Source organism: Pithys albifrons, chromosome 7, assembly GCF_047495875.1.
Source record: "Pithys albifrons albifrons isolate INPA30051 chromosome 7, PitAlb_v1, whole genome shotgun sequence".
Lineage (NCBI taxonomy): Eukaryota > Metazoa > Chordata > Aves > Passeriformes > Thamnophilidae > Pithys > Pithys albifrons.
Genome location: NC_092464.1, coordinates 48550585 through 48573680, shown reverse-complemented (window position 1 = coordinate 48573680; position 23096 = coordinate 48550585). Strand labels below are relative to the sequence as shown.

The 23096-nt window shown below is 38.6% G+C and overlaps 1 protein-coding gene across 3 annotated transcripts in view; it reads right to left on the bottom strand.

The window, feature by feature from the left end:
- Positions 1 to 6089: 6089 nt before the first annotated feature.
- Positions 6090 to 23096, bottom strand: part of TRANK1 (tetratricopeptide repeat and ankyrin repeat containing 1) — a 49168-nt gene continuing 32161 nt past the window's right edge. For all 3 annotated transcript variants that reach the window (XM_071561444.1, XM_071561445.1, XM_071561446.1), the window contains 9 exons: positions 21218 to 21358; positions 20449 to 20605; positions 19247 to 19335; positions 16424 to 16527; positions 14741 to 14873; positions 13794 to 13939; positions 9299 to 12375; positions 8154 to 8255; positions 6090 to 6951 (listed from right to left, as the gene is read on the bottom strand). In XM_071561444.1, coding sequence (XP_071417545.1) covers positions 6839 to 6951; positions 8154 to 8255; positions 9299 to 12375; positions 13794 to 13939; positions 14741 to 14873; positions 16424 to 16527; positions 19247 to 19335; positions 20449 to 20605; positions 21218 to 21358 — 4062 coding nt within the window. In that variant the 3' untranslated portion in view covers positions 6090 to 6838. The remainder of the gene's footprint in view (positions 6952 to 8153; positions 8256 to 9298; positions 12376 to 13793; positions 13940 to 14740; positions 14874 to 16423; positions 16528 to 19246; positions 19336 to 20448; positions 20606 to 21217; positions 21359 to 23096) is intronic.

Here is a 23096-nt window from a genome sequence, read left to right as displayed (position 1 = left end):
AATGACAAAGTGCGCTTCCAAACTTCCCTCCCACTCACCTCTCCTCCATCTGTTGGAGAGAAAGATTTTATTTGCTGCAGAAGTGCTGTCTGGCTAAAAATGTGAGCACTTTTTACAGCATGATCCCACTCTCTCCTCCACACACACCCACTGCCCAAGTGCTTCATTTTGAAATATGACATTGCCTCTTAGCTAATCCCCTGTGTAAGAAGAGGCTTCTACAGTACATTTTATTAGGTGATGACTAAAAAGCTGCTGTAAAATCCCACATGGTGTTCACTCCTGATCATCTCCACCCTACCTATTAGGAATGGAAAGAATCAGAGGATATCCAACCACAAAGACTATTTTCCCTTCTCTTTTCCCTGTCACAAACAGTCCAATTCAGTCATATGCCTCATTATTTCCAAATTTTGACGTTTAATTTTGAGTCTCATGACCAACTGGTATTTCTCTTTAATATCTGGCTCCTGGAAGGAAGTGCTCACTTCAGATTTTCTGCTTCTTTGAAAGAAAGTGATCTCAAGCACTCCTGGCTGGGGAGGAAAATTAGGTTTGGCTGAAGACAGTCTATAAGATTTAGGAAATAAAGGTATATAAGAAAACATCAAAGTCCATTAAACACACAAGGCAACCGTATGGTTTTAAGGCCATGTGCAACAATTGTCAATTGGCAGATCTAGCACTATGAGGAGTGGAGGAAAGTTTGCAGCCATGAATACAAAACTGTCCATCACGTGTAACTAAACAGAACATCAAAACCTATATTCAGACAGTATTCAAGTCCAGATCTCAAGATCTGAGCTTGAGATGCTGCTGAAAGAGAAAGCACAAAAATAATTAGATCAATAAGGGAGATACTCATTTATCACTGAGGTGAAACCTCCCAACTTCATTTTTACTCTGAATATTGCAGCTTTCATAAGGAAAATATCTCTAATGGTCTATCTATCAATCAAACTAGGTACACAGGAAACTTCAGGTACATTTTAAGGTAATTTTTAGTAATCTTTGCAGAATGAGTTACAAAATAGGGATGGCTCTGATGTCTAGGTGTCAGAAAGGTGAATTACCTTTTGGTGGAAAATTGCCTTTTTAAGGTTTAGGGTTTGACATGTTTCAATGATCTCTGATCTAAAGGGAGCTTAACAAATTGGGGAGAAGGACTTACTACTAATAGTGGACACAAAGAACACAGAATTAATGGGCCACTGGACATTTGGCAGAACTCCCAAGACAAGGAAGAAACTAGCAAAGCCAACTCAGCAACAGTGCTGAAATCAGCTCTGACAAGGAAAAGGTAATTCCAGCAGGAGGAGTTTGTGACCACCAACTCACAAACCACCAACCCAAGAAACCCACTGACTAAGGGAAAAATAGAGCATGTAAATCAATCAGCATAAGAATCATTTCACCAGGAGGAGGTAGAATACCAATTAAAAAGCAAACTGTGTAACTTGTAGCCAATGAACATTAATGTCTTTGTTTGCTAATAGTGAAAAGTTCCGACAGTCATCATGCTGGCTTTGTGGATTTGCCAACCAGCAGCCCTTTTTGTGCAGAATGTAAATAAATCAAATAACTCAACTCTGTGTGGGGGTTGGTCTCACGCACACGAGGTGAGAGTCCTATTTTGGGACAACACTTGGAAGATGAGTGTAAAACAAGAAGTGCATCTTCTTTCTCACCTCAAATTTAGTTAGAAGGAATATGGAGATGGAGGTCCACACTACAACTTTGAACCTGGAAAGATGGTGTCTTTCCACAGGGACACAATTTCAGATTGTGCTTTAGTATTTCCAATCAAAAGGCTTCAATCACAAAAGGAGATGCATCACTGTTAGCAATTAAAGGCCCAGGCTGTATTACTAGGTAACTACAGTTCCTACTAAAAGCTCATTACACCTAAAAGGAAATGTTTTCCTGTTGGGAAAGTGACCAGTCCCAAATGCTGATCCCAGCCTTGGGCAAGCCTCAGCCAATCCTGACAGCTGTTCAAGAGAGCTAACACAAAGTAGGCAAGGTGAGGGGATAAAGGACTTATGTCCTTAGGTTGGTGGTGGAAATGGGTAAAAATCTCCTCTCCACATCCATATTCGCTGCTCAGTGAAAAACAGCACTCTAATTCACAAAGCAAAAAATACTCCACACAACAACTAAAGTCTTTTCTTCACCCCTACAACCAGACTGTTGCAGAGGATAGAGCTATAAATACCTCTGCTCACAGGTACAGTTCATTGTACTACGAGTTTATTCCTTTTTTAAACATCAGACTCCTCCATCAAAAGTGAAGAATGGTGAGAAACTGTGAATGTAACATCAGGAAATTCCTTCCTATTAGCTGGTGTTTAATCTTGTCTGAATAACATTGGCTTGAACAGCAGAGACATTCAAAGTGATAGGGTAAAGAAAAAGTGGTAGTTGCCCAGGCATGTTATTTACTGAGACAAGCAGAGCAACTTGGAAACCTGACAAGTTTTTTTGTCACTTACTTATTCATTTCAGCTTGATCCTTCTGTGTTCCATGAAGGTCTCTAGCCAAGAGTTCTTTGTTAATTGCTCAAAGTGCATCTTTCAAGGAAGCTTGACCTTGTTTCATCTAAGAGCTGTAGAAAATGTGGTTCTGCACGATTTGTTAAAACAAAGTATTTTAATGCTTTATACCTCCCCAATAATCACAGTTCAAACAAACCCAATAGCATTGCTAACTTATTTCAGTGAAAAATTATCATGTGAGATTGCAAAGCACCAGTTGTACTAAAATGTCACAATTCTAAAATTGATGGAGTTATGTAAGGAATATTAATATCTGCACTTAATGGACCCAAGGGCAGGAGTAGCTTCACCAGTACAGGGACGGCCTGTGAAGTAGCATCACTTACCTTGAAGGTGATGTCACTTTGAACTTGACCCTATAAGGCAGAAGACTGACTGGGGGAAGCCAAAGGGCTTCAGAAGAAAATGGGTGGGATGAGCAACTGGCCAATATCAAAGCCAAGATATTGCTCTGCACCACACTTGTTCTGAACCTGTACCTCTATTATACAGCCAGAACTGTCTATTTTGACAAGGTTGAGCAGCTCAGCATGTTATCTACTTGTAAGTCCAACCAGGATTCAGAAAATAGGCGGCTCTTTCTCATCATCTACTTTAGTTCAGTAAAGTACTCCCCAAAGTTCTTGCACACCATGGGCATCCCTATAAAATTGTCATTATTGACTACCTTCTGAATCAGAGCATCCTCCAAGAGAACAGGAAATCCCGGTGCAACTCCACATCCACCCATGACTTAGCAGAAGATGAGCCTGGTCTCCAGGCTGTTGGCATTTCCACCTCTCCTGCTGAAGCTGTTGCACTGCACAATGAATTCAGCAGTCATTTATCAAAGAAAGAGGCCTCAACCTTGCCCTGGAAACCAGGCACCACCAACACTAAATACTACAACAACAAAGATAGAAGCTCAGTAGCAAAGGCTGTGGCCCCCTTTTGTATCAGGAAGGGTGCTTCCTAATTGGTTTTTGGCAAATACTGTCACAGGTATTGCTGGCAGGAAAACCTTTTATTTTATTTACAGATATGAGAATTTCGTTCCTCCTGTGTTTTCAGTGATCACAAAGGCAAAGAGCTTCCCTTTAGGAATGACAGCAAGTGCATAAAGAATGACAAGTGTTTAAATGATTTGATGAGCTAGAGTTTGCAACAGCCAACTGTTAGGAAAGTATTTTGGAATAAAATTGTGGACAGTATTATGAAACAAAGCTTTTAAGAGAAATAAAGGAAAAAGGAGGAAAGTACACATCACTTACACAGTCCTTTGTATTAATGTGAGGTTCAAGCAAGGAAGAAATATTTCTCTTGAGGAGTTTGAAATTTGAAGACTTGTCATCTTTAAAACCACATTTCTGTCTTCCAACTACAGCAAATAGTTTGCTCCTCTCTTTCATCTAGGTGTCACTTTTGTATCACCAGAGAGAAAGATTTTAAGTCACCAGTTTCTGAGCTTTTGAAGCCTTTTCTAAATTCTTTTCAACATGGCTTAGACAGGCAGAAGTGGGTGGATTAGCTCGACAGCCTGCATCCACTGCTCAGTTCCAAGGTTTCAGTGCAATATGCATCTCTCACATACCAAGACACCTGTCATGGGTCTTAAGCCCTTTGAGTCATAGATGTCAGCTGGTGCCAGAACACTGGAGCTTCCACCAGAGGTGTGAAAGATTAAAAAAGAAAAGAAAAAGCACAACAAAAACCCCCCACACTGCAAGGGTTTATCTGGACAAGTTCATTTTGCTAATTAAACATGCAAATAGGATTCGTGCACTGAAATCACTATTATCAGAAGACATGGCCATGGAAAAAAAAGGCTTAAGTTTATTTAAGCATACCAGCATAAGGGAAAAAACTCTTAAAGCACAGACATCGGACTGGAGATGCAACTAGATTTTCCATCTCTGCTTGAACATTACTGAACTCTTGGCCTAATGTATCTCTGAAACCATAAGCTCTGAAAATTGAACTGCCATTAGTTTTGTCTAGCAGTAAGTATTTCATCTGTTACTGAAGTAAGTTCCATCTGGGAGTGCTGACAAAGTCAGAGAATAACCAGTGGATTGCACACCAAGAATTATAGGTCTCTGCAACCGGGAAAGGTACCTCAGATTATGTTCTTGCTGCAACGTAACTTCTGTTCTTCTTTCTTCTTCTTTGTTTTCTCTTTGCTTGGTGTTTTGCAATAATGTTTAAGCCTCTTTTTTCCATAAAGAGAAAGTATAATCACTAGATCCTTAAAATGTGGCCAGCAACATTTCTGAAACTGTAATTGTCCTTAAAAGGTTTAGGTAGCAGTTACTGCTGCAAATATAAATAGTGAGACTGAAAAACTAATCATGAGAGTTTCGGCAAAATACCAATCATTAGAGAAAACAAAGCCAAATAAGTTACATTAATGATCCAGCTTCCTCAGTTCTTAACTTCTCTACAGTGCAAATGACTTGCATTACATTTCATCAATGTATGTTTCTAAACTATCTTCTAGACACTTGTTTAAGTAATAAAGCTTCTTTGGGAAGAAACACTTGGTAAAGACTCTTCTGGCAGACAACAGCAATCACAGTGCAATAGATAAGTATACAGCTGCCCATGTTGCTCCATTCTACAGCTGCATTTCATTTTTACCCATGTAAAATGTCCCATTTCCTCAAAATTTGGCATAATAATAAGCGATTAAATTTCTGACAAAAGGTAATTATTGAAACAATTTGTTATGTATACAAAGAGGAACACTTTTCAAGACAAAATATTTCAACAACTAAATAATATTCTAATCATATTTAACATGCAAATACATAATTAAAAATGTTGCTAAAGAAGACTACATGTGGTTTAAGCCCAGCCAGTAACTAAGTACCACACACCTGCCTCCTCACACCTCCACCATCTCAGTGGAATGGGTAAGAGAATCACAGAAAAAGGTAAAACCTGTGTGTTGAGATAAGAATAGTTTAATACTTGAAATTAGGCAAAATATAGTAACAGCAATAATAATAATATTAATGAAAAGGGAGATAGCAAAGAGAGGGTGGAATAAAATCCAAGAAAAAGCAATGATGCACAACACAATTGCTCACCTCCCACGACCAATGCCCATTCCATTCCCCAGCCAGGACTCGCCCCTCCTGGTCAACTCCTCCCAGTTTACTGAGCAGATATTTTATGCTATGGAATATTCCTTTGGTTAGTTCAGCTGTCCTGGCCATGCTCCCTCCCAGCTTCTTGTGCATCTGCTGTCTGGCAGAGCATGTGACACTGAGAAGTCCTTGACTTAGGGTAAGCACTGCTCAGCAACAACCAAGACATCACTGTGTTATCAACATTACTCTCATCCCATATGTAAATATACAACCCTGTACTAGCTACTAAAAAGAAAATTAACTCTTTCCCAGACAAAACCAGGACACTACAGTATGCTGGACACACTGAAATCAAAACCAGCGTCAGCATGAACTGATACTCTGGACCCATTTCCCAAATCCCACTCGCGCAGTCACTCACATACAGCTGTCAAAGCATTCAAAAAATAAGACAAGACCAAGTGAGTTGAAAAATCTTACAGGTTTTATAAAAACATTACTATACATTACAAAAAGCCTTTTATCTATTAAACCTTACAAAACACTTAAAATTTGTAATACTTTTTTTAAAGTAAGATTATCTATTTTTCAATAGGTACAAGTAAAAGTTTATATCAAAACTTTATCAAATAAAAGACAATCCCTAACTTTCATACCTATCTAATCAGAAGTAGGTACACTGTCAGAAATACGAATGTGTTTAGAGATTACTGTTCTTGTCTATAAAAACAGAAAGGAGATATTCAAGTATCTCACATGAAGATTTACAAAGTTCTAATCATAGTAAGACTCTTAAAATCAGAGAAACTATGCCTCTATTTTTCTGAGTATTCCAGCTCAGAAAAATGACAATGCAAATTAGCAAGGAAAAAGAAAAAGAAGACTGAGTGGAAAAATACCCCTGAGACAAGTCAGAAACACTAATTATTTTTTCTACTTGCTTGTTTCTTTGGGTTTTTGTTACTTTTAAAGTACAATATAGATTTGAAAGGAAATTGGTCCTGTCTTAGGTTTGAACAATTACATTATCACAACACAGGTAATTATTCTGACACAACACAAGCAATAAAAAAAAAAATCCAAAACATAGCGTAAGTTGCTCTTCTTCACTTTTCCCATTTCTGATCCCATCACTCTAGTCTTTTTAACATTTTTTTCATTCTTAAATTAGATTAAGAGAATAAAATGGCCATCTGGAATAATTTTTCCAATCACAATTTCCCACATCTTCCTTTTTTTCTGCCGAGTTTTTTATAGACAAGTTCTTCAAAAGCCATGCTTTCATCTTCCACTTCATTTTCCATGTCTTTGTCATGCACAAGGCCTAGATTAAAAACAGTAAGTTAATGCAGAAGGGAAAAATCTGAGATATTTTCCTCTTAATAGTATGACAAGCTGTATCATTGCTACTTTATATGTCAGCAATATACCTTCATATGTGTATAATCATGTTTAAGAAGTATTTAGCTTAAAATGACAATGTCCTTAAGAGCTCTGCAAGAAGTAGGGACTGCTAAGCCACTTGCTGCACTAGTAATTACTTTTCACCCTGAAAATGTTTCATAGGGATTGCTAAGCCACTTGCTGCACTAGTAATTACTTTTCACCTTGAAAATCTGTTTCTATTGTTACTGCCTTTGACTTTTTTTAAGAAGTCTGTCTCACCTCTCTCAAGGTTCAGTTTCAGCAGACAATACATTCACTTACTGACTTCAAAGACAGACTATAATGTTGCTGTAGAGATTATGAGAGTACTCCCAGGTAGTCTTATTACCTTTATCTTTTCTGGAATAGGAAGATCTAACACAAGGCTTTATTAAAACCAAATTTTCTAAAACAGAGCTACTCTAATGCTTTACAGACAGTGCAATTTGTAAACCTGATCACTTCATTCTGCCTATTCATGCAATTGTTGCAATCCCACCACCTAAATACATGTTTAAACCTTAATATTCAGGCAGGCACAATGAAGTCTTAAACTTGCCCTCAGAGGTCTGTGATGCAAAAGACTGCATCAATGTATGTTACTTTTGGTATGAAACCAAGAGAAATGGAAGGGAGAGCAAAAGAAAACCAACTGCATATATTTTTTTACACAGAATTCTTCAAAGCAAACTAAGGATTAATTTTGTTAGGAAGCTGGCTTCCAAGAGCTGGGATCCACACTGCCCGTTAAGGCACTGCTGCATCAGAGAAATAGCACCAATAAACTTTGTCACAGTTTACTGGCGAAGACGAAGACAGCTTGTGTCTGGGATCCACCCAGGGCAAGGGAGGAGCCTTGCTCCATTCTGGCCACCCTGTAACCATCTGCAAGGCTCATGCTCTGTTTTAAAGAGCTGTTAAGGAAAGCCTGTTTAACTCATGTTTTCCAGAGTGTCCCTGTACAAGTTCCCAATTCCTGCTGTCTAGAGGGTAAGTGAATATCCACAATGCTGTTGACTGGGACACTGAAGGGATGCTAAGAGACCATTCCTAAACAGCATCCTCGTGGGGCACAGAAAGCTGCGCAATCTGAAAACTTACCTTCTTCTTTCATCCTCTGAGAGTCCATTTTCTTCAGCCACTTACGACCATCATCAATGGTGACAAACAATTTGTTGGCAAGTGTGGTTATTAGTTCTTCAGCTGAAATGGAACCCAATTAACATTCCGTAAGAACTCTACAGCAACTAAAAGCCAAGCACAAAATGCAGGCAAAACTTCATGGACTTCATCCATATGTAAAAGCTTTCCATTAGGAGTAAAGATAAAGCTTACACATGACGACCACGACCTAAGATTTCATCACAAATTTAACATATTTCAGTGATCAGAGCTGTATTTTCCCTGTCAGACATCACAGGCAAAATGACAACTTGACTGCATTGGTGGATTTCTACAAGTGAATTCAGTAACAATGTTATGATTTCAGTTGTCACTTTCCCAAAGAATAAACCAAACAGTTTTGCTCCTAGGTCACTCATTCAGTACTTCAATTTTGTTGGTAAAAATCAGCATAGAATAATGCTTAAAGCATATGAGGAAGGGAAAATCTAATATCAAAATATATGTATCAAGTGCCATAATTTACTGAACTTTATAATATCAGGGTTGCCTTAGAGTACCCGACACCTCACAGAGTTGTAATTAAGTATCCACTTTTGTTCGGCCCTAGCAAAATTACAAGTTCAAGGGCAGACTAGTCTGAAATACCCTTAAGCTCAGACTAGTCTGAAATACCCTTAAGCACAGACTCCCAAGTACTCCTAACACTCTACCCCTGCATATCCAAATTACTATGGCTGCAGAAGTAAGCAGGAAACAGTAGAAACAACTGAAAAATTCATAAAGATGACCTTGTCTAATATAACAGGCTGCTGTAAAACTTTAAGTTTAGAGAACACAGCACATCTGATCATGCAGTTAAAATTCACTTCCCTACCTATAAAAATTCACTATGACTTACTTTACCTGCACTATCTGATGTATTAAAGTTGTGTTTGGAAGAGGTTGGAATATATTTTTCAGCATTTGCACCTGTCTCACTTCTTTTCCTCAGCTAGTTGAAACATCTTTGAAATACCTTTCTCTTAACTACATTAAGATTTTTAAATTAAGCTTTGTTAGGTCTATAGGTTTGGCCAAAAATGACATACTAAAGTGTTTAAAGAAAACTGGAAAGGTCCTACCTTTAGCCCAGGCTTTTCTCTCATAGATTTCCTCTACTGCATCCGAAATTTTCTTAATATTCTCTTTGATTTTTCTCTGGCATAAGTTGGAACCTTCTTTATATGCTAAACAGTCTTGGGTGTAAGTCTTTTCTGTAATGAACTCCACTACTTCCAGTCCATCATGTATTAGTGGATCTATCTCCCTTCTGAAAAACTCGGCATACCATCTGTAGGCAGCAGCATTATTTGTGTGCTCATCTGTGTTTCTGTGCTCTATGTAAGCCTCACCGGCCACAGAAATTGCATATCCTTCTGCATGCAACTTTTCTTCCCCACTGCTCTCAGTTGGTGTCAGAGGTTCAGAAGTGTCTGTCTCCATGTTTTCTGACCGGCTGAAATAGTTCTCAGAGCTCTGGATAAATCTGACTCCACAGAGGTCACACTGGGTTTGGTCAATATCTGCTTTTTTGAATATCTCTGACAAAAATTCATCTTCCTTCACTGCAACAGGATGAGCTCTGGAGCAGGCCTTCCTTTTCCACTTCACATATAGGGAAACAACATGGAACACATGATACAGCTGGCGTTGAGCAGATGCTTTCTGCTCCTGTTTCTGTTGCTTGCTGAGTGCAATGACTTCCAGGGGATCCTTTTGGTCCTCTAAGCAATGAACCCTTTCAAGTTCCTCTTCAAGCTCATCAGCATATTCTGTTTTATCCAGAGAGGTCATAAACCTGTCAAGGTTTATGTGTTCGTACAGGATGCCCCGTATGGTTGGATGCCCCTGAGTGTATGCAGTGTCCCACTTCCAGCGGCAGTCAACCAAATACTCTGCATCTCGCTCTGTCAGCAGCTCTTGCAGGCCTGCAGCTATTTCTTTTATATGTGTAGCATCACTCACTTGTTCAACAACCCTCAGCAATCTTTCAGGTACTTTAGAGGGAGTGTTTTTTCTCATTGATTTCAGCATCACCTTGATTTCAGGAAACTGGTGGCATAAGAGGAATCTATGTTTAGAACTCTGCACCTGGTCAGCATTAAGTAACATGACTAAGCACAGCACTACAGTCCGCTCAGCCTCCCCTGAAGTTATGCAGTCAGGATCCTTGAATGCATCCAGAAGGACATTGAACCTTTCATGTACACCACACAAAACTTCCGCTAGATAGCAGAGATGACTTCTGAAATTCTGTACAGCTACATATGTGTCCTTTGGTCTGTACTCCTGTATAATAGAAAATGTGTCTTTCAGTTCTTTGTTATGGTCCTTGCTTCTGAACAGAAACTCCCAGTAATGAAGGAGAGCAATGTAACTCTTAGGAAGGCAGAGAGTAATGTTCCTGGAGAGATGCATCAGGACAGCACAACAGAGAATATACTGGAATTCCAATAACATCACTGTATTTCCTATGCTCGGAATTAGGTATCTTGTGCATTTTTTGACCAGGACATTCATAAAACGGAAAAAAAATCTTTTACAGTTGTCCGGGTTCTTATGAACATAAAATTGCTCAAGTGAATTTTCAAGAAGTCGAATGAAGCACAAGTGTGTTCTTCCTGCATTTTCGGCATTTTTGTCAGGTAGCAACATACCATGTCTGCCCTCTATTCCCTTGGTCTTTCCTCCTTGGCCTTCACGCTTTGGGGAACTTTTTGCCTTTGCCAAAGCAATGTTTAGCTCTTTGTTATAATCATCCTCTTCCTTAAAAAGAAGTTTCTCAAATTCTTCAGGATATCCTGAAGATAAGATAAAAACTTTCATGGCACTTAGCCACAGGTCAGTTGATTCTCTTCTGGCTGCAGTGCCTTCATTATTAAACTTAAATGTGATGTACTTCTTCAACATCACTCTACAGGGCTTGGAAATAAGACTACTGAACTGCAGTATTTCTTTGCATGCCTTTGGATTCTCAGACAATATTCTCAAATGAAAATGATCAGGAAAAAACGTTTCCAGAAGGTCTTGACATGATGCAAATTTGTCAGAAGTCAAAATGTCATCAAAGCCGCTGCACTGATTCTGAAGCTCTTTAGGGAAAGTGCATGTGGCTTCTAACAACAGTCCCCTTATTGCCACCAGATGCATTTTACACTGAAATATTGTCTTTGCTTCATGGCGCAACACAGGCCTATGGTAATTCTCACAGGTTTTATTTTCACAGTTCAATCCAGCAATGTACTTCCTACAAATATCAGGGTAACTCTTGTTCAGTAACTCATGGCTGATAGAGCACAACCTGCTTAACAAGTGTTGCTTCAAAGCTGATTTTACCTCCTCTGTGCTTACTGAGAAATCCCCTTTTGTCTTCCTCTCTTTTAGACTTGGCTTGTCTGACAGAAACTTGAGAATGAGTTCAGCTTCATTTTGAGACACTTGGCAACTGTCACCTGTTGGGACAATCCCAAAATAGGCAAAGCATAACTTCACCATATCTTTCTCTGCATTGGTGGCTGCTTTCTTCAAAGCCCTAACCAGACCCAGAAGAGACACTAAGCCATGTGTTGCCATGAAGAGGATGTTCTGGCTAGGACAGCTGCAGCGAGATAATGCAAAGAGAGCTTCAACTGCACCAGCAGAATGATTCAGAGATAGGAACTTCCAGAAAGCATCTTTCAGCTTTGTGAAGTCTCCCTTCAGAGCTCCCTGCAAAAACACAGCCTCAGCAATGCCAGACTTCTGTCCAGTTTCTTCACAAAGTTCGAGGGCTTCTCTAAGGATCACCTCCATGTGCACCAGGTCTGGTTCTGGACAGTGAGTGATAATGGCACGTGCTGCAGCAAGCAAACATGATGCACGAAACTCTTTTATAGCTGTGAGGTTGGCTGCTTCCAGAGCAAACCCATGTTGTTTCATTAACTTTGCAGCTTCCTCCTCTCGACCTTTCCTTTTCAGTAAGTCTGCTGTTTGGTGCAAGCATCCACGAGACTTCAGAAACTCAAGCTGATCATCTATATCAAGTTTTGAGAGGACTTGCATCATTTCCTCAGTCCTGCTCATACTCAGGTACTTTGCAGCTGCTTCCAAATACAACTGATTTGCTGTACATGAGAGTTTGGAAACCATTTGTCCTTTTGTATTCAACACCTCTTCATATCTGAAATAATAGACACATCAATTTACTACCACAGATGACTAATTCAGACAAAAAACCCCACTGCACTTTTAAAAAAGCCCTAAAACATTACTCAAATAGCTGCCCCTAGAAACACTTCCTTCAAAAAGGCCCATTATTTCATGTGATACATCCATCATGAGAAAAATAATCACATCATAAAATATCTACAGAAAGAAATGAATTACAACATAAGGCTGTCTGAAGCAAGATCATTAAAACTTATGGTACAAACAATTTCACAAGGTTTACAGCAATAGTGAAGCATTCTCCATGCTGTCAAATCAATATACAAAGTATTTCAATCACATTTTATTAGTGTTAATTCTCTTTTTATAAAAGTGAGTCTCGTTACAGAAGCCAGAATGAAATAAATATGAATTTCAGATAATTCTCCACATGTCCATATAGACAATATTCTGTAAAATCTACAGAAACTAGACAGTTCAGAGAACTCTTTCAAGTCTGTCATATGCATCTGAATACACTTTGTTGCTTATTGAGTGCCTGAGCAAAGTATCCGGTTGCATCTTTCATGACATGCACTTTAAAATATGAAGTTATTATTATTGGCTGATGTAAAATTATTAAGGCATCCCTTAAGCCAGTTTTGCAAAACTGTTCTCTCCTGCATACTGAGTCAGTATTTCCTGTTATGTGAGTAAGTTATCATTAGCCTTTTATTATCATCTTTCTTATGATAAATATAGGACTACAGATTTTTTGTACTTGTACTGATAAATTTGCATGAATGATTTGGGAAGGCTGAGTTAAAAGCTTGTTATAGTTGGTAAGATGAGTTTAATGCTTGAACCTTTTGACTGAACTATCTCTATAGATTAAACAAGCTTTAATCATTCAAGAAAACAGTTACCACTACTAAAGGTACATCACAAAGGATTTCAGTGAAGGTGTAGCTGCAGGCCTTGCTAGAATTTTAACTAGTTTGTATATTCTTTAAAAATCATCAATCGATTTAGGTGTAATGAAAAGTGTGGCCAATAAATGAATCATTTATGCAAGAATGTGCTAATGAAGTCACTATTTCAGTCTTAAAAGAGAAGTATTTAATACCTCTGTAGAATTATTTTGTCATATTTACATTAAGAACATAGTTCAGAGGATTGGCTGAAGGAGAACTTGCATGACTAATACTACTGACTGGAAAAAATTTCCAGGAAAATGAAGCTAGTCACTGCTCCAGCTGTGAATGCAGTAGAATGTTTTCACTATGTTACCATCCCCCAAGCAAGAATCCTGACAAAGTTGATTTAACTTCATATAAAACAAAGCCACCAGCCAAAAACCCTTGTTAAAGTCTTTTGGTGCACCAGCCATATTATGTTGAATTTGAAAATGGAAAAGAGAATTATATTCCAATACCATCCTGGAAGACATACCTTTCAACTGCTTTTGCTGCTTCTTCATAGAGTTCTTCCTGACAATACATTTTAATGGCCAGATCAAACTCCTCAATTTGTTCATAACATTCAGATGCTTCTTTGTAGCACTGGCATTTCTGATAGTAAACTGCAGCATCCTTCATCTGAAATGCAAAGTCAGTAATGAAACTGAAGTCCTCTAAACAGTTAAAACTACATGAATAGAACAAATCTAGTAATTATCATGTAAGTGTCTCATAAAGAAATACACTTTAACAAAATGCAATTAAAGTATCAGAATGTAATCAAGTACATATTAAAGTAACCTTCATTAAAACTGAAGAGATGTTTTAAAAAACTTCAGAATATTCGCATCCAAGAAACTAGAATATAAATTTACAGGTATTATATAGGATTTTCAAACTACTTTTTATCCACCCAGCTCCGCCTCTTGTTAGAAAACACCACACAGCTCTGTTGACTTACCAATTTCTCAGAATTGACAGGATTAAATTAAAACAGTTATGGATTTCAAATTTACATTCTTCTAGTGGAAATACACAGCAAATATAAAATAGTACATATTGTTATCACACTACTTCAACCTTTGCAAGTTTTAAGATTCCATTTGGATGTCTGTAATCAATGAAGTTTCAGTATCATCAACAGTATTGAATGAAGTAAGAAAAGTTTCATGAAATGAGTCATCAACTAACTTTTGACTGCACATGACTGATGATGACATTTGAGGAAAGCTAAAGAAATAAACCTAGCCTACATCATTCTCCTCTTCATTCCACTTCTGCCTATTCTCTCACAAATGCTTCCTTTTGAACAGCATACCTTAAAGAGTTTGTTTAGTTCAGCTACTACCATGCAACAGAAAAACACTATAGTAATATGAGAGGGAAAAACTGTAGGAAAAGGAAAGTGGTAAGGTGAGGATAGCTTAAAAGATTTAATACCTTTCCTAACTTTTTACATAGTTCTGCACAAAGCCGGAACTCCTTTGATTGAAACAGACATTTTAGTGACAGTTTTGGCTCTCCGCATTCCAAGTAAGTTTTAGCCAATGCCATATATTCCATCTTTTTTTCCCTGTAGAAAGTAAGAGAAAATTATCGCTTACATCCAAATTAAGTTTAGGATCATGTGCTGTGTCACTGAATTCAACCAACACTGACATCATGTGTATATAATTTGATGAGCTACTACTTTACAGGTTTGGGCTGACACTCCTCTGTCCAGAAGTCTGTGCCAGAATCTCACTCCTCTGGCAGTAAAAAGACTTTTTGTGGCTTTTTTAACTTAAGTATAGTACTGTGGTTTTGCATGGCTCCTCCTTTCTGGCTTAACTTGTTCCTTCCTTTCTGCTGTTGAGACCCCATGTCATTAAAGGCAAAAATCGAATGTGTCCTCAGCCTTTGTTTTGTATAGCTAAACAATCCCAGCCAATTCTGGTTCATTGCAACATGATCTAGATGGATACCATGATTTCAGGCCTGGAGCATCACAACTGTACAGAGCATTTCATATTATAGAGCACACAGGAATCTTACTCAAGCTTTTTACACCAGCATTAATATATCTCTTAAAAAAAGAAAAAGCCACTTTGATAGCTTCATTATTACATATGTTCTGTCAACTTGACATATTCCAATATACCAAATTCCTTATCCTCAAATTTTATGCAGCTGACAAGTATCCCCGCATACAGTGACCTGAAAAAAAGTATTATCAGTCCCATTAACAGTTTCTCTATGATCACTAAATTTTGTGAGCATTCTTATACTTCTAACCTGGGCCACTAATATAAAGCAGGTAATTACAAAAGGTAAAACCTTGATTAACTCCAGTAATAACATTTCTCTAGACCTTTCCTCTTCTCCCTTCTGTGCTAGCTTCCTCTGATCTAGTCATTGCTTACCCCCTCTGATATCACTGGTAGTTTCTGGCCTCTCCAGCATGAGCAGGAATTTTTTCTTGTCTTCTTTGAGACAAGTCCCAGTTTCACAGCCTCTTCAGGAAACTGCAAACTCTTTTCCCTGTCAAACCTTGAGCTATTTTACTCAGCTGACACCATGAACTAATTAGTCCTTTCAAAATCTGTTCCTTTAAAACTGTCGTTTGGTTCCGATTTTGTTCTGCTTGTTTAATTTGACTCTAACACTGATTTTACCCCAAAATTCACTTTTTGCTAGCAGCTTTTTTCCCCCCAATATACAACATTCCTTTTTCTTTGTTAAATGAATATGCAGTGGGATCAACTGAAGCTGAGCAGTGCTAATGACATATGCTCTTCTATCTGTATCTAAGAATGTAAAGCCTCTTGAGGTAATGCAAACATTGTTGTTTTTCTCTCACATGACCAGTAAGCCTTTTCAGGGCCACACTTCACTTGGACAGCCCATGGAGTAAAACTCTTGCACTACTTCTGAAAGGGAGCAGTGCCCCAGATGCTGTTGTGCTAGACTTTCCCATTTCTTAAATCCCTTTTTCCACCTACACCCATGTGAAGACACCTTGCCTGCATTATTCTTTGATGTGTCCAGTCAGGTCCTACAAACTGGAGTGCGACTCTCCCACCCCACATTCCAGCAAGGTCTGGCACCACAGAGTGACTCTCACCCATCTGCACTGACACTTACCTGGGGCTGCTTTTCTTTGCATGCACTTTAAGAACAGCATCATGTGCCAGCGCCAGTTTGGACTTCTCAGCTGCTCCACCCTTTTGGTAACATTTGGCTGCCACCTGGGGTGAAATCATACAGAGCATTCACAGATGTGCATCCAGCCCATGGCTTATCACATAAAAGCAATGCTTAATTTTACAGTCACGATAAAGGAAAGCAGAAAGACTGGCAGGGTGCCTGGAAGAAGGAAAAGGTAAAACATTGTAGTATATCTTTAGGACAAAAAGAAAAGCTTAAAGTTAGTCCACATGTGACTACCAAAATTAGAATATTAATTACAATGTTTTACACGGAAGTAGTGAAAGCAGAATTCCTGGTAGGCTGATTGAACAAACAGCATACGCAATTTGAATGATAGCCTAAACCATTAGCTGGTAAGCCACCAGACATCTACCACATATTAATAAAAGTGAGGAAAACCAGAATGTGCAAAGTGAAATTGAAAAGCATGGAGCATTTATTCATGCTTTTATCATATCAGACCCTTTCTATGATAAGCTAAACAGAAACATCAGGAGTCACTATGCTCCTAGCAAGGTTTGCTTTGTTATCACCCTGCTTGTACTACAACACCATGCATTTCTTTATTCTATCCACTCATTCAGTATTTGCTTCTGTTTGGAAATTGTACATTGCAAGGCACTCTTAGAACTGCCAAATTCACCAGATAAATTCTTAAGGTAGCAATAATAAGCAAAGATTAAGGTTTAAAAGAAAGCAGAATAGCAGATAATATAGCTAATACATTTCAGATTTTTAGAATAATTTTTTTTAGCTGTGTGGGATATTTTTATCTCAACTCTTTTCTGTCCATTTAGGGAATAGCCATTTATTTTCAAGGGGAGATTAAGACTGTCTGTATAGTGACAGCTAATTATTTTGATTTTTGCCTTGTTATAATTTCCTGTTTTCCTTTCAAAATTTATATGTTGCTACCAGCAAAACACAGCAGCTCTCTTTCAAAAGAAGTAACCAAAATTTTATTTAAAAGAATCACAGAATACCTCAAGTTGAAAGAGACTCATAGGATCAGATCACACAGTCCAATTTATTGCTCCAGCCTCTTGTTTCTTAGGCTATGTACAGAACCAGGTTTGCCCTGTCCCAGGTCCAGAATCTGGCACTTGCCCTTGTTGAACTCCACACAGCTGGTAATTGCCCAGCCCTCTAACCTACTGAGGTCCTTCTGCAGGACCTCTCCATCCTTGAGGCAGTTGACAGCTCCTCCCCACTTAGTATCCTTGGCAAACTTAATATACATTCAATTCCTATGTCCAAATCATTTATAAAAACGTTAAAGAGCACTGACCCTTACACTGAGCCTTGGAGAAACCAATTAATGACTGGCCACCAGCTTGATATAACCTCATCTGATGTAATTCTTTAAGGCTGACGTGCCAGCCAATTTCTCACCCAATGTATTATGGACTTGCCTAGCTGTGAGATGGACATTTCATTCAGAAGATCCTGTGAGAGACGGTATTAAAATCTTTGCTAAAGCCAAAATATACCATGTCTCCTGGCCTCTTTTGGTCAACTAGATGGGTGACCTTATCATAAAAAGTGCTGGACAGCTTGAACTCTAATTGAGCTTTGGCCACAAAACTTTTCTCCTTACAGTGATAAACAGCATCTCTTTTGACCTTCCATGTTGTCTCCCCTTGCTTCCAATGTCCATACCCTTTCCCTTTCTGCCTAAGTTCTAGAAAAAAGTTTCCTGTTCAGCCAGGCCAGACTGCCTCATTTGCTTGACTTCTGATTCCCTGCAATTGCCTGCTCTTGCACTCTTAGGAGTGCCTAGTGCTCATGGACCCCAAGATCTTCAAAATCTAATCCCCAGGGAATCTTAATAATGAGCTCCTTCAGCTGCCACAAGTCTGCTCCCCCCATATCCAGGGTCAAAGGTTTGCTGGCTGGTTTTCCTCTATAGCCAACAACTTGAAACTTGGTTCTTTTGCGGACACCGTGACCAACACAGATAGAAATCACCACCCCACTCACAAGTCCCTCTCTGTTTACAAATAGCAAATTGAGGAGGGTCCCTTTCCTGGTTAGCTCCTTTAATACCAGCACTAAGAAACTATCTTCTTCAACGTGCTCCAGAAATTTCCTGGACCTGTTTGTGTCCACTGTATGATATTCCCAGTTATGCTTGGGAAATTAAAATCACCCATAAGGATAAGGGCAGTTGATCTATAGCTATGTCTTATCTCCTTGTATTCACTGGTGTTGTCATCCTGGCTGTGTTTTGCTTCCACCCCATTAACTGTCATACCATATCTAGACTGTATTATCTATTTAGAAAACAAAAAAATGTAAAATCTCCATGTTCTTTAAAAAGGAAGGGAATGAAACCATCATTTTTATTGTCCAAATCAATACACTTGCAAGAAATGCTTTCCTTCTGCTACAGTATGTGCAATGATACTGTCAAGAACATGGCTTAGATTCACAGATTTCAGTCAATTCCAGTTGTTGGTAATACTTGGGTTTTTTCCAACTGTGTTTCCATTTCTGTGCAATAAAATGTTTTAACCTCACTGGACTGCAAACTTCTGAGTAGTGAATTTAAGGTTATAAACAATAGGCTTTTTCTCCTTGCTGATTTCTTCTCAGTCATTGACAAGTAGTCTGTAGACACCTACACAACTACAAATCACAAACTAAGACACACAGCTGCAGAGCAACTGAAGGTTTGCTGATGATTTTACAGACAGAGAAAAAAAAAGGTTTCCAAATAAACAAGAATCATTATTTCAGATAAAAATATGTTCCTACCTCCCAGAATTGGTGTTTAGCATAATAGTCTCCCTGTGCAATCCATTCTTCTGGAGTTGAAGTTTTAGCAAACATGCTGTCATCCAAGTCTAGGAGGGAAAGGGGTTACCATTTTATGTTAAAATGGATAAATCAGAGAAACCACTTATTATATACCAAAACAAAGCATTAACATCTCATAATGTTCTTTGTGCTCACATCAGTAATAGTAATCATGAGTTAAATGTGTTTTATCTCTCAATCAGCGATGAAAATCAACAAATTGCATTCGGCTTTGAAAGACCATTAAAAATCCTGCTTGTTTTTTGCACAAATTGAGTAAATCCATTGTCTTTATAGAAAATAAATTCTTTTATTTGATGAATCTCTTTCACTTGGGAAGGTTTTCCCACAACAGCCTTTGTTACTGTGCAGGTGTGATGGATGCACTCCTCCTGTTCGAACTACCTGAACTTTGGTCCAAGCTCAGCAAGGGCAGACCTAACTGAAGTGAATCGTGTTGTGTGAGATCACAGCATCAAAACAAGAAACACAGTTTGGCTGGAGACTGGGCTGCTAAGTGGCTGAAACTGCATTACCACAACAGAAAATGTGACTACAAATTAACCACTTAAACAGCATAAAGCTATAAATATCTGCAGCCATTAGTGTCCATGGAGCTCTCCCTCCACAGCAGCTGGCTGAGTGGCAGCACTCCCTTTGAGCAGGGAAGCAATCGAGGCTTAGAGATCCCTTACCCAACACGAGACATCAATGCATTGGTAAATGACTTTTGTGCACGTGTCTAAGATTTAAGACACATAGAGCAAGCTTATGTGACAATTGTTGTATCCCATACTAACTTTAAGTGTAGTATAAACGAGAGTATTGACCACCAACTCATGTGTACTTAATGAATATTTTATATATTTGAATTTACTAATTAGAACTCTAACTACAAGATCAGGTTTCTCCTGTGACAGCAAAAAAACCTTACACTGATGAATTAGCAAAGAATTTATGCTTTAATATATGCAGCTACTTTTAGAGACAAAAGAATTGAGACCCCTGAAATTAAGTGGAAATTTTCAAGGCAGTTATCAATGCATACTGTTAGAAGGACCAAGGAATTAACTTTCTTTATTACACAGCCTAAAAGCAAGAAAGCATGAGTAGGCTGACCTATTTGACAGTCTTTTAAGAAAGTTTTAGGATAACTTTACCTTTATTTTCATCTGTTTTGACAACCTTAACAAATTTTCTTTTGATGAAATACTTAAAAGCTGGAGCCCGTTTATCACAGTCTTCATCAAAGATCCAAAGGTTGACTCTGGCTCTTGTAATGGCAGTGTACAATTGCTTGAGTTCTCCATTCAACATCTGAAGCAGAACAAAAAAATAAAATAAATAAAATACCAGATCAGCTGAATTGTTAGAATGAAACATACTTCGCAGTTACCAGAAAACAGAGAATTTATACAGATCGAGTAACAAATAAGAAAGAGTCTTTAAGTAAGGAAGTCTAAATATTACACATAGAATTTTTCAATTACATAAGCCATTGTCCAGCTAACTTGCAAGCAACTACTGCTACAAATCTAGCAGCTGGACCATACAATCCTGAAAATATCTCACTCACTAGACTCTAAGAAGTTTCCTTAATTTCAAGGTAGTGACACCAGTCAGAAATCAGACTACAGTAATAGCAAATCAGCTTGTCAGTATTTATTGTTTGCTTTAATCACAGTTGTTCTGTAAATATACCCAGAAGTCTCTGACACAAGTTTTGTTCTCTTATCAAGTTACATTTGCAAAAAGCTGTTATCTTTTAAAATTATATTATATTGTACAAATATAAACAACTACCAAAAATGCCAAGACAACCTCAATAAACATGAAACTAAAGGGTAACAGTATTTAAGAAATTTCCCTACTTCAAAGACTTAAGAATTTCATTTATCCTTGCTAATCCCAATGTTATGAAAAACCTACCTTGTACATTTCTACATTAAAAGGAGTTCTCTTCTGCACACCTGTAGCATCCTCTAACGGCACTTCAATTAGCAAGTTGCTTCCTTCTTGCACATCTGAATCAGGACTATAAGAAGAAATTATCTTCCATTCTTTGCTAGCCTAAAACATCAAGAGAATGAGGTTTACTTGTATGCTGTTACCAGTATTGCCTACATATGTAAAAGATAAGATTGTATGTTGTGACCGATCCATCCCTACAACTGAAGAAGGCTCAGAGAAGATGCGTGGGGAAAAATTATCTCAAGGAAGAATGTAAAGAATATTCACCAATTTTCATCAGGAAAGCTAAACTTCAACTCAACACAACCTTTGTTTGAGATAGTTGTCTGTACCAAGTGATCATCAACATGTATAAACAACTTTTTGTAAAATAGCTAGAAGAAAGTAACATTTTCTTGAGCTGCCCAGACGAAAGTGAAGATGTGCCTCAGCCTAACACAGTGTGTAAAAACTGAGAAACAAACAAAACAAACCTGGAAGAGTGCAACTGGCTTGAGCTGGCTTCAAGCTATGTATTACTTCCCAGGAACTAGGGATGGCCAGCATTGTGATGGCAAAGCTAATGGGAATACACATATATATATAGGACCACTAAAGGGAATCACATTTGTACTGTGATTCTGGTGGATAATGCAACTGTGACATTATCCTTGGCTGTGAATTTCAGGATGCTGCTTTATCACTTATAAATCCAAATCGTTAGCAATATTTAACATATCAAATAAGTAAAATCTGACATTAAATATGAAAACCCCTTGTATGGACTATACATTTTCAGATAAACATGCCTACAATGGATGGGCCCATCTATAGAGGAAATCTGGTACCCTCACCATGGGAGAGGCTCAAGTTTTAGTCCCAGGAGTGAGGATTTCACTACAAACTCTAATACCACAACAGGCAAAGTCACAGAGGTGAGGTGTGCTGATTGCTAGGCCAGGCAGACCTGTGCCAGCTTGGGGCAGGGTGAAAGGTAAATGGTGGGAGGGTAACACACACACGCATTGCAAATTGTCATGCTTAAAATCTGCTAAGACATGTTGGAGAGATCAGGCCTGCAAAGTTAGGATGGGCAGCAACTAAGTCTCCTTGAATCTACAAGACTGACAAGCTCAGTGAGTTGCAGATCAGCTGGCCCACAACTCACCAACCTCCTCATACTGTAGCACCAAGGAGACCTTCCTCCACCTGGAGCAAGAAGGATCCAGACAAACAGAGGCAAATGGCTGATGTTCTTTTACCGGTGCACTGATAAAGCAGTTGTCTGAACAGAGATCAGATGACTTACCTTGGCAAGAAAAGGTAGTGGATTAACAAGAGGGAAATTGAGGATATCAGCTTTGGTATGCAAGCCATCAACAGTGCTTGGGTAAACCATGATGTGGTGAAGCCCATCAACAAAATAAAGGGGTTGGAGCCATGAAAGTGGTCCCACCCATATTCTGTGCAGGCTATATATATTCTCACCCTCAGGGTTCCCAGGCAAGATGGTTGCTCTCACCCTCACGGTTCCCAGGCAAGATGGTTGCTCGTTCATGTAATGAATGTATTAAGCTGACTGTGCAACACCACCAATTGCTAATGCTTGTCTCACCAGGGCTGGAATGGCACCTGCCAACACATCCTCTTGGAAAAACACTCAAAGATAAGCAAAAAAAAAAAAATTCATGGGGAAAATCTAAAAAAACATGGTTAGAAATATTGGACTCCAACATAGGGACATATGAGAATGCACAGACATGCTTAACTAAGTTAAATGTGGCAGCAGATCAGTGTTGTCCACTTCCATGCCAAGCAACCAATGCCAGCTCCTGCAACCATTCTGCACACTCCTGAA